This window comes from Pan troglodytes, chromosome 1 (genome assembly GCF_028858775.2).
Source record: "Pan troglodytes isolate AG18354 chromosome 1, NHGRI_mPanTro3-v2.0_pri, whole genome shotgun sequence".
Taxonomy (NCBI): domain Eukaryota; kingdom Metazoa; phylum Chordata; class Mammalia; order Primates; family Hominidae; genus Pan; species Pan troglodytes.
The window spans coordinates 136,633,269-136,650,777 of NC_072398.2; the positions used below are offsets into that span (position 1 = coordinate 136,633,269).

Genomic DNA, 17,509 nt, shown 5'->3' on the forward strand with positions numbered 1-17,509 from the left:
AAACCCGTATGTACTAAAAATAGAAAATTAGCTGGGCATGGTGGCACATGCCTGTAATCCCAGTTACTCAGGAGGCTGAGGCAGGAGAATTGCTTTGAACCCGGGAGGTGGAGTTGCAGTGAGCCGAGATTGTGCCACTGCACTCCAGCCTGGGGCAACAAGAGCGAAACTCTGTCTCAAAAAACAAACAAACAAACATAAAATCTGGACATAAGTAGGAATGATGATATGTTTAACAGGAAAGGGACTTCTTTGTTTTACTCTGTACATCCAGAGTCTAGCAAAGAACCCAGTATCTGGTGGACATTCAAGCATTTGTTGAATGAATGAATTTCTGTTCATCAAATTTAGTGCATATGTCAGGTATAAAGAGTTACAGAAATGAGGAATTAAGAGATGCTTAAGTAAATGATACCATATACAAAATTTTAAATCACATAAATATTATATTAATAAGAACATAGGTTAAGGGTTTTCATTTTAAATGACTTTTTGTTACTAAAATAATACCCAAAATTCATATTTATTATTTATCTATTTTGTCACCATTGTATGTAGATAATAAAATAATATTTACTGTTCATCAAAATGAAAGTTGAAAGGTAGTTTGATAAGCTTTACGTTTATAAAAATAGATGTCTGCTGAAAATACCAATCCCAGTCTAAGACTTGAATTGGAAGGTTTTTCTCTAAAGTTACATTTTTCAGAATACTGGTGCTATGTGATAACTCATTTAGCAAAGCTTCTTGTAAGCTGTTCTAGACAGTTGATAGAAGTATTTTGAATGACCAGGATAATAGATTTTATCATACTGGCTTTCAACTATTTAATTTTGGTCTAAATGAACTGTTGGACTAGTATATTGCTATTTTCACAAAATGCATAATCATGACTGCCAATTTTTCCATGACTAACTATACCCTGCCAGATGTTTCTTAGGTTCTGCTGAGTCACTTTTTTCCTTTTCCTCCAGAACTCTGTGTTCCTACTAACTCCTAATTCCCTCTGGCCTTTTCTCATACTTTGCCTTTTACCTGAATTTTGGGTAAAATGGTTTCATTGCTCTTTTTACCATTTCATATGCATAAAATAAGTTTCTCTGAATTATTCTCAATTTTACTTGCTATCATGTATCTTAACCTATCTCTTTCCTGGGAAATAAACATTTTGAGGAATTTGTTTTAAAAAGTTATTCAGCCTCTGTATGCAAGGAAAACTATCCACAACCTCATCGCATGATGAAGTATATTCTGAATCATCGTAGAATCCAGTCTTTTAAAAAAATGCTAGCTAGTTTCCAAACTTCTGTATCTGGTTTCTGCTTCTCAGCTATCTCTCCTCCTGGTGAGATTTTCTGGTGGTGCAGAGATAACTAATCACTGGTTAGACTGCTAGAACTTGCGGTCGAGTGGTGCCTTTCCAGTCATGATGGATTTGTATTTTCTTACCAATCTCAGCATCATGAAACATTCACTGCCTGGCCCCTAGAAAGAGTTTTCAGTGACAGATTTCATCTCTTGAACACCAGTGAAATATTTGGTTGCACTCATAGTTTTATAAAGTATTCATTGACTCAAAAGGTATTAAGTGCCTATTATGCGCTGATAATTGTGGAAAGGGTTGAGAGAGGAAAAAAACAGACAAAAAACCCAATCCAACAGGAAAGATTAACAGGTAAACACACAAGTGAGATTAAGTGAAGTTCTCAATGAAAATGAGTCGGTAAAATTGGCAGCAAGTACTATAAAAGTACAGTGGAAGGGCTGAAACATCTCCGCAGTTATTTTCAGACTTCTCATCAACCACATTTCATCACTGGTTATGCAAAGGGAATTCAAACTCTTCTACGTGTCTCCTTGTCTGTCTATTTCAAGGACTAACCATCAGGATATTTCTGCCTAAGAACAATGAGTTCCTCAAACTGCAAAGTATTTTCTATACTTTGTGTGCAGTTTTTGTGCAGTTTTGCACTTTTCTGCACTTTTTGTACATGCAGAACATTTTTGAGTGCTTATGGATGGATTAATTAATCATTCATTTGATGGATTTACCACCCAGTCTTACTTTCCTTCATTGGGAGTCGGAGAAAGCCTGGTGATGGAAGGAAAGCCCCCGGGGTCAGAAGACCAGATCTGCACTGTGTGGTTAGGCAAGCCAGTTTACTCAGATCAGCTGGCCACAGGGTTCTCATCCATAAAAGAATGTCTGTGAGGTTCTCCCATCCTCTGACATCCTAAAATCCAATCAGAAAGGGACTGGTCAAGCCAGAGAGATTATTGTTATAGTTTAGTAACTTTTTGAACTTCTCAGAGCCTCCAAGACAGTCATGGAGGAGGGAACTGTTAACTGCTAAGCTTGACTTTACTGAGGGGAGTAAAAAAAATTGTGTTAAGGTTAGGGAATAATTTTAACAGTCAATTTGTTCTTGTGAACAAATTTCAACAGTGAAATTTTAGATATGTACTTTTTAATGGTGCCAAGCAGCAGTTATTATAGATCAACTGCTGTTTGGCACCATTAAAAGTACACTTCGCACCGTCAAAAAGTTGATCTGGCCACAATTAGATCAGTCAGGGAAAAACACTTCGCAATGAAATATTATTTACCACGTTTTCTTCCTCCCTCTTCTTGAAAATGGTAATGATTTTAGCATTTTTAAATCTTGAAGAATGTCATTCCGTACTGACTAAAAAGCCTGTGCAAACACCCAACATCTTCTCTTTCCTGTCTATTTTAATGGATATACAAAATAAATATTCATCTAATTTATCAATATTTAAGGCACATTTTGTATCACAATCCAATGGTAAACATTTTTATCAAATGGCTGATCTTGACGTTGTTTAAAGCCCTATATGATTTCAGAAAAGTCAGTGACTCCAAGTGGAATTGCAACAATTTCTTGGGTCTTGTAACAAACCTAAAGTGTAACTATTTCTCTTCAGCTACCTTCAATCCCAGAGAGCAAAGAATCACATCCCAGGTGGGGCTGAAGATCTCTTAGGGAAAATGACTCAGGCTAGAGCCTGCATAAAAAGAGGATTGCATGGCTTAGTTTTGCAAACATAAACTTTGTGGGTTTCAGAGCTGGCAGAGAGCTCAAAGAGGAAATCATCAAGGGCAACTTTCTGCTTCGAGGAAGGAAAGTCTACAAGGGCTAAACCTGGATGTGCTATTTCAGTTCAGGCAAAGGAGGAAAATTAAAATTTTGCACAGTTTTATTCTGTTAAAACAAGTGGTTCAGTAAGCTATATGAAATATGTATATAGTATGCATTAAAATGCAAGACTGACTTCCCTGGGAAAACGTGGGAAAGAAGGAGAGAGGAAACAAACAATTCTTACACTAAGAATTCTCCAGTCGTGTCTTGCAGGCAATATAGAGTAATAATAATAAAAATGACAGGAGATACTTTGACAGGATGGCTTAAAATGCCACTCAATAGATGAAGAGTTGTTCTCATGCTTGGCAAGTTTACAGCAAAGCCCAGAAGGAGAAGCCAGAAAATAATTTAGAAAAACCAAAGCTTAAGACTAGTGGCACACAACTCTGGTTACATTTTTCATTTTCATTTTTGGTTCCTCTGCATTTCGGTGGAACTCAGTCCCACAGATGTCTTCTTCAATGTGGGAACCATCCTTTCTGGAACCACAGAGCTGCAGATGTCACGCTGGAATTCTCCCAGAGGCAAACTGCCAGATGTGAGGCTGCTCTTCCTCAGTCACTATCTCTGGTCGTACCGGGCGATGCCTGAGCCAACTGACCCTCAGACCTGTGAGCCGAGCCGGTCACACCGTGGCTGACACCGGCATTCGCACCACCTTTCTCCTGTTCGACCCGCTAAGGGCCCCGCGCGGTGGGCAGGCCAGGTATTCTCGACCTTCGTGGGGTAGAAGAAGCCACCGTGGCTGGGAGAGGGCCCTGCTCACAGCCACACGTTTACTTCGCTGCAGGTCCCGAGCTTCTGCCCCAGGTGGGCAAAGCATCCGGGAAATGCCCTCCGCTGCCCGAGGGGAGCCCAGAGCCCGTGCTTTCTATTAAATGTTGTAAATGCCGCCTCTCCCACTTTATCACCAAATGGAAGGGAAGAATTCTTCCAAGGCGCCCTCCCTTTCCTGCCATAGACCTGCAACCCACCTAAGCTGCACGTCGGAGTCGCGGGCCTGGGTGAATCCGGGGGCCTTGGGGGACCCGGGCAACTAGACCCGCCTGCGTCCTCCAGGGAAGCTCCGCGCTCGGTGGCGCGGTTGAATCACTGGGGTGAGTCATCCCTTGCAGGGTCCCGGAGTTTCCTACCGGGAGGAGGCGGGGCAGGGGTGTGGACTCGCCGGGGGCCGCCCACCGCGACGGCAAGTGACCCGGGCCGGGGGCGGGGAGTCGGGAGGAGCGGCGGGGGCGGGCGCCGGGGGCGGGCAGAGGCGCGGGAGAGCGCGCCGCCGGCCCTTTATAGCGCGCGGGGCACCGGCTCCCCAAGACTGCGAGCTCCCCGCACCCCCTCACACTCCCTCTGGCCGGCCCAGGGCGCCTTCAGCCCAATCTCCCCAGCCCCCCGGGCGCCACGGAACCCGCTCGATTTCGCCGCCAACTGGTAGACATGGAGACCCCTGCCTGGCCCCGGGTCCCGCGCCGCGATACCGCCGTCGCTCGGACGCTCCTGCTCGGCTGGGTCTTCGCCCAGGTGGCCGGCGCTTCAGGTGAGTGGCACCAGCCCCTGGAAGCCCGGGGCGCGCCACACGCAGGAGGGAGGCGACAGTCCTGGCTGGCAGCGGGCTCGCCCTGGTTCCCCGGGGCGCCCATGTTGTCCCCCGCGCCTACGGGACTCGGCTGCGCTCACCCAGCCCGGCTTGAATGAACCGAGTCCCTCGGGCGCCGGCGGGAGTTGCAGGGAGGGAGTTGGCGCCCCAGACCCCGCTGCCCCTTCCGCTGGAGAGTTTTGTTCGGGGTGTCCGAGTAATTGGGCTGTTGTTGCATAAGCGGACTTTTGGCTCCCGCTTTAACTCTGGGGAAAGGGCTTCCCAGTGGGTTGCGACCTTCAATATGATAGGACTTGTGCCTGCATCTGCACATGTTGGCGTGCAGAGGTTTGGATATTATCTTTCATTATATGTGCATCTTCCCTTAATAAAGAGCGTCCCTGGTCTTTTCCTGGCCATCTTTGTTCTAGGTTTGGGTAGAGGCAATCCAAAAGGGCTGGATTGCTGCTTAGATTGGAGCAGGTACAACGTTGTGCATGCCCCGTATTTCTACGAGGTGTTCGGGACGGCGTAGAGACTGGGACCTGCTGCGTACTGGCAAAGCAGACCTTCATAATAAATAATCCTGATCCAATACAGCCGACGGTGTGACAGGCCACACGTCCCCGTGGGTCTCTGTGGAAGTTTCAGTGTAGCGACGTTTCAGATAAAAGTGGAAAAAGTGAAGTTTGGCTTTTTTCATTTGTATGCAGTCCTAACTCTTGTCACACGTGTGGGATTTGCCTTTTTCCGTAACTTACTGAAAACCCTTCCTGGCGGGCTGAACCTGACTCTTCCTGAGCTGAGTCCTGGACTGGCACACTGATGGCTCTGGGCTCTTCCCGGTCAAGTTATAACAAGGCTTTGCCCATGAATAATTTCAAACGAAAATGTCAAGATCCTTGCCGGTGTCCTGGGATTACAAGGTGAATCTTGTCATGAAGAAATTCTAGGTCTAGAAAAAATTTGAAGATTCTTTTTCTCTTGATAATTCACTAATGAAGCTTTTGTGGTTGAAAAATAAAAAGTGAGGTTTATGGTGATGTCAGGTGGGAAGGAGTTTTATACATCAATACATTCGAGTGCTCTGAAGTGCATGTAATAATAGCTGTTTCTCTGTTGTTTAAAGGCACTACAAATACTGTGGCAGCATATAATTTAACTTGGAAATCAACTAATTTCAAGACAATTTTGGAGTGGGAACCCAAACCCATCAATCAAGTCTACACTGTTCAAATAAGGTAAGCTGGGTACAGAAAAAGAAAATTAAGGTCTTTGATGTTTCTACTCTCCTATGCTGAACAAGAATGTCTTTAAAGCTGATTACTGGATGAAATTATTTAACAGATGACGAAGAAGAAGGGATTCTTGGCAATTCGCTGGCCGATGTCATACTCTATTAGGCCTGCAACATTTCCAGACCTTAAAATGATAGAACATTTTAATTGTTTTAATTGTTTTTGGAAATGATGGGAGAGTTCCTAAGTGGAGTATAAACTGTGGAGAGATGAACCATCTTGAGTAGGCACTGAAGTGTGCTTTGGGTCATGATAGATTAATTAATCTCTTCTAAACATTGATGTCTTTTTCTGTTGCTGTCTAGACTGTGAACAATGTCTAACACCTTAGGGAAGAGGTGGGGAGGAATCCCAATGTATACATTGCCCTTAAGCAGTGTTTGATTCATTCATCTTTGGACTCCATGAATCGAAATCTGGTAGAATACATGATCTTAGTGGAGGAGGCCAAATGCGTGACTCACTGAGCCTGGCAGAGCAGAAATACTCTGCTGTCTGCACCCTCTGGGTCTGGGGTGGCTCTGCTTCTTGGTGCCTCAACTCTGACTGGCAGCTGTCCCCAGGAGGCGATAATTCAGCATGTTCAATCTAAAGGTTATGTCTTCCTTGATGGTTTTCACCATATTCTTGGCGAGTTTTTGGTTTTTGAAATGTTCTAGGAGGCTTGGTAGAGATCTTATGAAATAGAGAATAGCTGCTGTGGAAATTATTTTAATGCTAATTACATAAAAGTACAAAAGTAGCACCAGCTAAAACAAAAGGTATTTTGCTGTTCTGTTTTGTTTCAGCTTGTGCCAGGCCTTTTACAGCATTAGGAATGCAACTTCTAGATAACGATGCATCTTTTAAGTGAATGTTCTTGTTTTTCAAAATGAACTTCATGACAGCAGTTGCCAAACCAGCAAGGAGAACTTGCATGCATACGTGCATGCATGTGTGGATATGTATGGGGGTGGGGGGAGAGAAAGATGAAGGAATTTCATAACCTGAAATAATGATTACAGTTCTGGTCAAACTTGTCAATTCAGATTTCACCAATTGAGAATTAGTAAGTAATTTCTCTGATACAGGCCTGAAGTTTACCTTAGTAAACATTTTACTTCCATATGGTAAAAATTAGATTTTGGGAGGAATGCTTACCTCCTAAATATATTCAATCTAATATTTGAGGGACACATGGGAATATATTTATGATTCATCTGTTTTTTAAACATAAGCCTTTGTTAACTGTAAGTTCTTGAACTTTATAAGGCCGCTGTTATTTAAATGAGCACAGCTCCTGATCTGCAAACAACAGAACGCAGGGCTACAGCTTGGGGAATGCCAGCCGACTCAGGGTGGTCCCATGGACTGAACAATCTCTTGCTGCTGTACTGGAGGGCCTGGGAGCTTTTCCATCAGCCTTTGCCTGAGGTGTGCACTCTTCTCCTGCCCACCCCAGGAATAAATGAGATTCCTGGTTAAAAAGGACCAGAGCAGTCATTTTACAGTTGAGGAAACTGTTGCTCTGAGAAGTGAGGGATTTATTCATGACTACACTGATGGTGAGTGCCCATGTCAGGTCTGGAACCAAAGTCTACCCAGTATCCACACACCACCACCCCTCAGGTGGCTCTGCCACAGTCTGATGGGAGGCTCCAAAGCGGGAGGAAGAAGGAAAGTCTTGCCCACTGCATCTCCTCAGTTGGCCTTCCTCTCTGCCTGTTTTCCCTCCCTACAGTTAGCATCTTAAGCAGCTGCCCCTCTTCCCTCCCGACTGCTCTCACTACTGCAGCCTGGCTCCAGCCGCAGGACACTACTGCTGTGCAGAAGCCCCTACTTGGAGCTCCAACTGCATTTTTCACCTTTGCTAACAGTTTTCAGTGGTGGTTGGGAAATGTTATTGGCTTAAGCCTTAGCACAAACCGTCACCGGTGATATTCATTCCATGGAAATGTTCTGAATTCTAAAGCTGAATTTACAAAGCTTCTGGAAAACAACCTGCAACCAAATTAGTGGCTGAATTTTTTAGTTAACTCAAAATTCCAAATCAGAGGGTTTTGCAATGCCTGGAGGAACCTTGGAAGCTTTTAAAGTGTTAATGCTATTAATGGCATTCAGAGGGATTTTCTACAGAATTGTCCCTTCATTACCTGTTTATACAGTTTTACTACTTACCATGGTACTGTATAAATCCTTGTGCTAAATTTTGCTATAGAGTATGTGGTCCCTGCTGTGAGCTGGGAGGAACCAAATACTGTATCTCTATGTTACATAGAAAGCCCTAGGAGACTTTCTCCTGTTATCTGAACAACTATTTGCTGTACTGATAAAAAGGAAACAGCATAGTCTCATTCACTTTTTGAAATGGAAATGATAAAATAAAACACATTTTGGTCATTCGGGAACAAAATAGCCTCTCTACTTTTATCACATAAAATTAAATAAATAGAAACCAAAATATTTCAGTATCAATCTTAGTTTGTGCACTTTAGGATAAAGAATGTGTTTACCCAAATCCTTTTGGCCTGGTTACTTAGTTCAGATTTTGAAAGAAAATATATTTGTGGCTTTTATGTGTGAATTTAGACAATGGAATCCATGTGGTGCCTCGTTTTCCCTGAGATTATGTATTAATTCAACCTGTAAATGCAAACCATCTAATAGTCAGCGAGACCCTATAGCCCTGCTGCTTAATGGGGGCACACAAGGGCATGCAGCCCTCGTACCAGGCAGACTGTGTTCATATTAACAGCATCATGGAGAAACTCATGCTGGGGAACAGGGGAGGGAGATGTAAATGCCCAGCAGGGAGATCTGGAGATTCCTGGAGCAGGTGGAGTTGGGACCTGGCCTTGAACGATGGGGTCTGGCTCTGGCAGTCAGTAATGCCAAAGGGAAGAGCAGCATAACTGTCACTTTCCATGGGACAGAAGTGTGTGAATCAAGTTGCAGTGACGCTTCACCTATTTATTATTTTGGTTATTTAGAAGAATTTCATTGTCAGTAGAAGTCCTTTAAATCATTTCCCCTTCAATGACGTCTCACAAAAGAAAGATCTGTCTTTAGCTTTTTAGTCTCAGACTTTATTAGACAGATACTACCTGTACTGTTATTCTGTAATCTTTGTTGGGATGGATTCACATCTTGCAAAGGAAGGGAGGCATGTAGTATAATGGGGCAAACAGACCCAGCTCTGCCACTCGTTAGATATGTGACCTTCTGCAAGTTGCTTAGTGCCTGTGAGCTTCAATGTCCTCATGGATAAGAAAGATCCAACACCTTCTTGGAAGGATTATATCAAATGAAGTAACATGAGTAAAGGGCCCAGCAGAATACCTGGCATATAGTGGAGTCAATGAATGATTAATAATATTATTAATAGTGGTCATGAGAGAATATATGTATAACATGTTATTATGTAGACTCACTATATACACTCTATTCTACATAGAATATAGAACATTATATAACAAACAACTATAATAAGTAGACTATAGTAAACAACCTCACTTTGTCTCAGTTGCCTCATCTTGATGGAAAACTGCCCTTTCTCTCCTGTTACCCTGACAGAGAGCGTCTACATTCTAAAAGAAAGATATTTAACAAAATGGTTGAGTACAGATCCAAGAGTCAAATAGCTGTCTGGTTCAAAGTCCAGCTGTGTGATTTTGAGCTAGTCACCCAATCTCACTTTGTCTCAGTAGCCTTATTTGTAAAAACAAGGCAAATTACAGAGCCATCCCCTGGGTTGCTATGAGGACTCAAACATGCATCCCAAGTGCTCAGTGTTGCTAGGTATGATGGCTCACACCTGTACATTCAGCACTTTGGGAGGCCGAAGCAGAAGGATCAGCCTGGGCAACATAGCAAGACCCCATCTCTACAAAACAATGTTTAAAAAAAAGCAAAGTGCTCAGCACAGTGACTGCATCATTAGGGTTGATTGTAGGGCTCCTGATGTTAGCACAGAACACCACAGCCAGGAAGCAGTCTATCTTGTTGGGTGCAAATTGTAACATTCCATTTATGTTTCTTCCTTCTTTTCTTTCTTTAGCACTAAGTCAGGAGATTGGAAAACCAAATGCTTTTACACAACAGACACAGAGTGTGACCTCACCGACGAGATTGTGAAGGATGTGAAGCAGATGTACTTGGCACGGGTCTTCTCCTACCCGGCAGGGAATGTGGAGAGCACCGGTTCTGCTGGGGAGCCTCTGTATGAGAACTCCCCAGAGTTCACACCTTACCTGGAGAGTAAGTGGCTTGGGCTGTAATACCGTTCATTCTTGTTAGAAATGTCTGAACATTCTCGTGATCTTGTGCCTTTAGGGGCTACGAAATTAAAAATATTTATTCTTTTTTTCTCAGAAACTGGTATGTATCACAGCCCTCTTCACACATTCCAGATGTGGTAGGAGGTTCACAGAATGTGAACTTTGGAGCTGATGACAGTGTCATCAAGTAACTTTCTCCCCCAGTCTGTCCCCAGACCCTGTTACTGTCCTCAGTAACCGGCTGAATGTGTGTTGGGAGAGGGCGGGCCAGGGAAGGGGGTAGGGATAGGAAATCCACCAAGGCCGGGGTTTTAGCTTTTCCCTATATATATATCATGTATCCTGATTTTTCTGTCCCGTTATCACACCAAAAATCCCAGTTGAGGATTTTTCCCAAATGGTCATAAATCAATGAGGAAAGTCCATGGTTTCCCTCTGAGCCCATAATTGGCCTAATTATGCTGACCTTTTCTAATCAGTTGGCCATGATTTGAGTTCCGTGATGTGCCAGCACCTGCCCAGCCATCTGCCTGTCACCCTCGTTCTGGTTTTGGAAAGGTGGAGTACTTTCCTCCTCAGCCTTTGCCCCTGTAAGCTGGCCCTAGGAGCCAGTAAAAGAATGAAGAGAATTCCTGTCAAGTAGGAGATTTATTCTTTTGCCGCAACTGTGGCTCTGAGCTAGGCATTTTAGATAAATGCATGTAGCACATTGAGTAGAGTGAAATTAGCTTCTCCTGTAAGGCCAGCTGGTTAGAATGAAGGTGTTGTGTGAGTGTTAGGCCCAGCGAGAGAGAACAGTTTCTCAAGGTAGGAATGGTGAAGAGAAGGGGTGGACGGACAACCAACCAACCATCCTCCTCTGGTATCTACTTTGAGGGTTGAAATAGGGGGCCTGACCCCAGGTGAATGTGGCTGCCTTCCCAGAGCCCCCATTTGCAAGAACCTCCAGACCCCCAGGTGCTTCTGCTTGTGTCTTTTGTGGCACCAGGCAAGAATGTAGCAGCGTCAGCACCCCCTCTGGTGACTGTGGCATGGTTGACATTCATTTCCCCCCTAATTAATGGCATCCTCATGATTCTCTTTTATATTAATAGTTCTTGAGTTTTTTTGTAAGCTACTTCAAATCCTTTGTTGGTGCAAGATAGAAGATATTTTATGTGTTTGTTTTGCATGTGCACACACATATTTGGCCTGTGAATTGATGTTTGTTTTCCTGTCATTTAACCAAAGCACATGAGATAATTGAGCCATTGCAGAGACCCAGTGGTTAAATCCGGCTTCTCGAGGTACCAGGGACATTTCCTGGGCTTTCTCACAGCCCTACATATTTTTGAACCTAAAATATCGTAGTTTATGCTACCACCCTGTTCAGTATAGTAGTCACTAGCCACATGTGGCTGTTGACCACTTGAAATATGGCTAATGCTCTAAGTATAAAGTACACACTGGAATTTAAGAAGTGTAGAATATCCCAAAACTTTTTTATATTGATTACACTTTAAAATGATTATATTCCAGATATATGCAGTTGACTCAAGCAATGCATGGCTGAGAGGCACCGACTCCCTGTGCAGTTGAAAATCCGAGTATAACTTGACTCCCCAAAAACTTAACTACTAATAGCCTACCTATCGGTTGACTGTTGACTGGAGCCTTACCAATAAGATAAACAGTCAATTAACACACATTTTTCATGTTGCGTGTATTATATACTGTATTCTTACAATAAAGTAAGCTAGAGGAAAGAAAATGTTATTAAGAAAATTATAAGGAAAAGAGGCTGGGCATGGTGGCTCATGCCTGTAATCTCAGCACTTTGGGATGCTAAGGCGGGTGGATCACTTGAGGTCAGGAGTTCAAGACCAGCCTGGCCAACATGGTGAAACCCCATCTCTACTAAAAATACAAAAATTAGCCAGGCGTGGTTGTGGGTGCCTGTAATCCCAGCTACTTGGGAGGCTGAGGCAGGAGAATCACTTCAACCCAGGTGGAGGAGGTTGCAGTGAACTGAGATTGCGCCACTGCACTCCGGCCTGGGTGACAGAGCGAGACTCTGTCTAAAAAAGAAAGGGAAAGAAAGAAAAAAAAGAAAAGAAAAGAAAGAAGGAAGGAAGGAAGAGAAAGAATTATAAGGAAGAGAAAATATATTTACTATTGATAAAGTGGAAGTGGATCATCATAAAGGTGTTCATCCTCGTCATCTTCATGTTGAGTAGGCTGAGGAGGAGGAGGAGGAGGAAGAGCAGGGGCCACGGCAGGAGAAAAGATGGAGGAAGTAGGAGGCAGGCACACTTGGTGTAACTTTTATTCTAAAAAATTTGCATACAAGTGGATCCACAGAGTTCAAACCCATGTTGTTCAGGGGTCAACTGTCTTTGGTTAAATAAAATATATTATTAAAATTAATTTCACCTGTTCCTTTTTACTTTTTCTAATGTGACTACTAGAAAACTTAAAATGACATCTGAGGCTCCATTGTCTTCCCCTTGGGCCAGCACTACCACAGAATGTCTTAGGATTCAGCTCCAGGCTGCCACGCCTGCTTCTTTCAGGGAGCTGGTTCTATGCACATGTTTTATATGAGAGATAATTAAGTTGTCAATTGTGATAACAAAACAGGATTTGACTTTGTACAGAATTCTTTGGTTCCAACCAAGCTCATTTCCTTTGTTTCAGCAAACCTCGGACAGCCAACAATTCAGAGTTTTGAACAAGTGGGAACAAAAGTGAATGTGACCGTAGAAGATGAACGGACTTTAGTCAGAAGGAACAACACTTTCCTAAGCCTCCGGGATGTTTTTGGCAAGGACTTAATTTATACACTTTATTATTGGAAATCTTCAAGTTCGGGAAAGGTGAGCATTTTTTAATTTGTTTTTATGACCTGTTTTAAATTGTGAATACTTGGGTTTTACAGCCCATTTCTTCCCCAATTCAAAAATAGCAGAACAGAGTTGTTGAGAAGGTGATGGAGTAGAAGGGGGAGCGCCCACTGTGGGGAGGGGTGGACAATAGGCCTGGTCCTACCTGTGACTCTGCACTACCTTGTGACTCTGGGCAGGGCCCCCTCGGAGACCCAGGTTCCTCAGCCAACCGGCTGGATCAGGTCATCTCTAAAGGTCCCACCACGCTCACATTTCTCCCTCTATTGAGGATCCCAGGCACAAAATTTGTTTTTGGTTCAATGCATAATACTCCCTTCCTTTTTCTTTTACTGCAGATATCTTCTAAAGGGGCTCAATAGGGTTCAATATGCCTAAATTGGATCTTCTCAGTCTTGGAAAAGGCATTTTTAGCAGTGATCAAGGGAAACTGATTAGCGAAGTCACTTCTAATCCTTCATGTGTCAGCTATGTTCTTGTAGGCTTTGCTTAGAACCTAGGTTTTTACTTCCACAGTGACTTAATAAAGGGGAAAGAATTGACTCAGAGCCCAGATGAATTAAGAACTCTATCTTTTTACAGAAAACAGCCAAAACAAACACTAATGAGTTTTTGATTGATGTGGATAAAGGAGAAAACTACTGTTTCAGTGTTCAAGCAGTGATTCCCTCCCGAACAGTTAACCGGAAGAGTACAGACAGCCCGGTCGAGTGTATGGGCCACGAGAAAGGGGAATTCAGAGGTGAGTGGCTCTGCCAGCCATTTGCCTGGGGGTATGGGTGCTATGGGTGACTTCTGGAGGAGTAGCTCCACCCTCAGGGCTGGGATATACTTCCTTGGTTAAATATTCAGGAAAACAAACTGCCTAGAGGTTTTTTGTTGTTATTTGTTTGTTTTGGTTTTGATTTTGCTTTTGGTTTTGATTTTGCTTTGGTACAAACAAGATTTTGGACATTTAGAAATGTTTCTGTGTTGATTGTGCCCTTGTATTAGCAGGTGTTTTCTTGAGCACCTGTCATGTGCTAAGCCCTCTGCTGAGCACTGGATACACAAACTGTGTTTAGGATTTAGCAACAAGTCACAGATTTCCCTGGGCATTTTTTCATGCTTAAATTCTAATTCTGGGGGTGGCTTCTGGACCAGCTGCAGCAGGACACAGTAGACATTTGTGAGTACCCACTGTGGGCTGTTGCCACAGAGGCTATAGAGTCTAACCCATCAAGGGAAGGGATTGAGTATATCAGATATACCCACATGCATGCATGTGTGTATATGGCGGACACGTGTGTGTACATGCATGTACATATGTTGGGAGCTCAGGCACATGGTGCGAGGAACGGTCCCTAACCGGAAGTGCTGTGGGCCTTCAGACTCTTGCAGGAAGCTGCAAGCCTGTGTGTCTCGCTCCATGCCTTACAGGGAAAGTATTCTGAGTACTTCCAGTGAAGAAAAGAGTCAGGGGATATAAACGATGGCTTACGCTGGGTGTGGTGGCTCACGCCTGTAGTCCCAGCACTTTGGGAGGCCCAGGCAGGCAAATCACTTGAGGTCAGGAGTTTGGGACCAGCCTGGCCAACATGGTAAAAGCCCATCTCTACTCAAAATACAAAAAGTAGCTGGGTGTGGTTGCACGTGTCTGTAGTCCCAGCTACTCGGGAGGTTGAGGCAGGAGAATTGCTTGAACCTGGGAGGCGGAGGCTGAAGTGAGCTGAGATTGGACCACTGTACTCCAGCCTGGGTGACAGAGCGAGATTCCATCTCAAAAAAAAAAAAAAAGAAACAACGAAGAAAGAAATGATGGCTTAGCTCCATGTGAAGATGATATTTGAACATTTTAAAACACTTTAAATAAACTGTTCTCTCCTGTTTATTGCCACTGACAGGAGAGGTTTCTCTTTACCTCTGGTCCTGCACCCCTCTGAGCCATCCTACCCACAGCCTTCAGTCATTGTCCTAAAGCCTAGCTCTAATTCCACTGCCTCTCCTTTTGTGCACACACACTTCTCTGCTTCCCTGGCCCTTCTCTATCTTGGAGAGGCATTTCAAACGCCACTTCCACCAGAAGGCCTTGCTACTGCACCAACTAGTTACTATCTCTTCTTCACCCAAATCCTGGTAGCACTTTGGATCTCCCACTTTGCACTTAGGGTTCACCTTCTGTTATAATCATTGCCATCAATCTCAGCATCGTTTTTAGGCACTTCTTTCCAGCCATTGTTCTTACCTCCAACTACATATCTTTTCTGGACTGTGCATTATTCAGTTTATTAAATGCCCATTAAATGTGTTTAGCCATTGTCAATTACTCTGAAACATTCAGGGTTTGACAAATTCTTTCCTAATCTAAGTGTGGTGGAAAGAGTGGAAGAAAGTCAAATTGCACAAAAATAGGATGGTGTAATTTGGGGTTATGCCGTCAATTTTGTCCACGGATAAATGGGATTTGAGCTCTCCAAGTTGACTAGATGCCCTTTATTTTTCAGAAATATTCTACATCATTGGAGCTGTGGTATTTGTGGTCATCATCCTTGTCATCATCCTGGCTATATCTCTACACAAGTGTAGAAAGGCAGGAGTGGGGCAGAGCTGGAAGGAGAACTCCCCACTGAATGTTTCATAAAGGAAGCACTGTTGGAGCTACTGCAAATGCTATATTGCACTGTGACCGAGAACTTTGAAGAGGATAGAATACATGGAAACGCAAATGAGTATTTCGGAGCATGAAGACCCTGGAGTTCAAAAAAGCTCTTGATATGACCTGTTATTACCATTAGCATTCTGGTTTTGACATCAGCATTAGTCACTTTGAAATGTAACGAATGGTACTACAACCAATTCCAAGTTTTAATTTTTAACACTATGGCACCTTTTGCACATAACATGCTTTAGATTATATATTCCGCACTCAAGGAGTAACCAGGTCGTCCAAGCAAAAACAAATGGGAAAATGTCTTTAAAAATCCTGGGTGGACTTTTGAAAAGCTTTTTTTTATTTTTTTTGAGACGGAGTCTTGCTCTGTTGCCCAGGCTGGGGTGCAGTAGCACGATCTTGGCTCACTGCACCCTCCGCCTCCCGGGTTCAAGCAATTCTCTGCCTCAGCCTCCCGAGTAGCTGGGATTACAGGTGCGCACTACCACGCCAAGCTAATTTTTGTATTTTTTAGTAGAGATGGGGTTTCACCATCTTGGCCAGGCTGGTCTTGAATTCCTGACCTCAGGTGATCCACCCACCTTGGCCTCCCAAAGTGCTAGTATTATGGGCGTGAACCACCATGCCCAGCCGAAAAGCTTTTGAGGGGCTGACTTCAATCCATGTAGGAAAGTAAAATGGAAGGAAATTGGGTGCATTTCTAGGACTTTTCTAACACATGTCTATAATATAGTGTTTAGGTTCTTTTTTTTTTCAGGAATACATTTGGAAATTCAAAACAATTGGCAAACTTTGTATTAATGTGTTAAGTGCAGGAGACATTGGTATTCTGGGCACCTTCCTAATATGCTTTACGATCTGCACTTTAACTGACTTAAGTGGCATTAAACATTTGAGAGCTAACTATATTTTTATAAGACTACTATACAAACTACAGAGTTTATGATTTAAGGTACTTAAAGCTTCTATGGTTGACATTGTATATATAATTTTTTAAAAAGGTTTTCTATATGGGGATTTTCTATTTATGTAGGTAATATTGTTCTATTTGTATATATTGAGATAATTTATTTAATATACTTTTATATAAATAAAGGTGACTGGGAATTGTTACTGTTGTACTTATTCTATCTATCTTCCATTTATTATTTATGTACAGTTTGGTGTTTGTATTAGCTCTACCACAGTAAATGACTGTAAAATTGTCAGTGGCTTACAACAACGTATCTTTTTCACTTATAATACATTTTGGTGACTGTAGCCTGACTGCACTTCTTCTCAATGTTTTCACATTCTAGGATGCAAACCAATGGAGAAGCCCCTAATTAGATCAGGGCAGAGGGAAAAACAAAAAACTGGTAGAAACCGGCAACCACAGCTTCAAGCTTTAAGCCCATCTCCTACACTTCTGCTCTGTACGTGCCCATTGTCACTTCTGTTCACATGCTACTGTCCCAAGCAAGTGACCAAGCCTGACAATACTTTGTCTACTGGAGTCACCGCAAGGCACATGACAGGGGGCAGGGATGTCGTCTTACAGGGAAGAGAAAAGATAATGCTGTCTACTGCAGACTTGGAGAGATTTCTTCCCATTGGCAGTAGTTTGACTAATTGGAGATGAGAAAAAAAGAAACATTCTTGGGATGATTGTATTGAAACAAAATTAGGTAAAAGGACAATATAGGATAG

At 43.1% G+C, this 17,509-nt stretch overlaps 1 protein-coding gene across 2 annotated transcripts; it reads left to right on the top strand.

The window, feature by feature from the left end:
• Nucleotides 1-4,411: 4,411 nt before the first annotated feature.
• F3 (coagulation factor III, tissue factor) lies at nucleotides 4,412-16,941 on the top strand. 2 transcript variants are annotated; one of them, XM_001156450.7, is made up of 6 exons: nucleotides 4,412-4,695; nucleotides 5,864-5,975; nucleotides 10,069-10,268; nucleotides 12,965-13,143; nucleotides 13,753-13,912; nucleotides 15,654-16,941. In XM_001156450.7, exons 1-6 carry the CDS (start codon nucleotides 4,596-4,598, stop codon nucleotides 15,788-15,790), a joined length of 888 nt encoding a protein of 295 aa, XP_001156450.2. In that variant the 5' UTR covers nucleotides 4,412-4,595; the 3' UTR covers nucleotides 15,791-16,941. The 2 variants fall into 2 exon arrangements, with proteins under 2 accessions (XP_001156450.2, XP_001156332.2); XM_001156332.5 differs by lacking the exon at nucleotides 13,753-13,912 and having other exon boundaries at nucleotides 4,428-4,695; nucleotides 15,654-16,169.
• The last annotated feature ends 568 nt before the right edge of the window (nucleotides 16,942-17,509 follow it).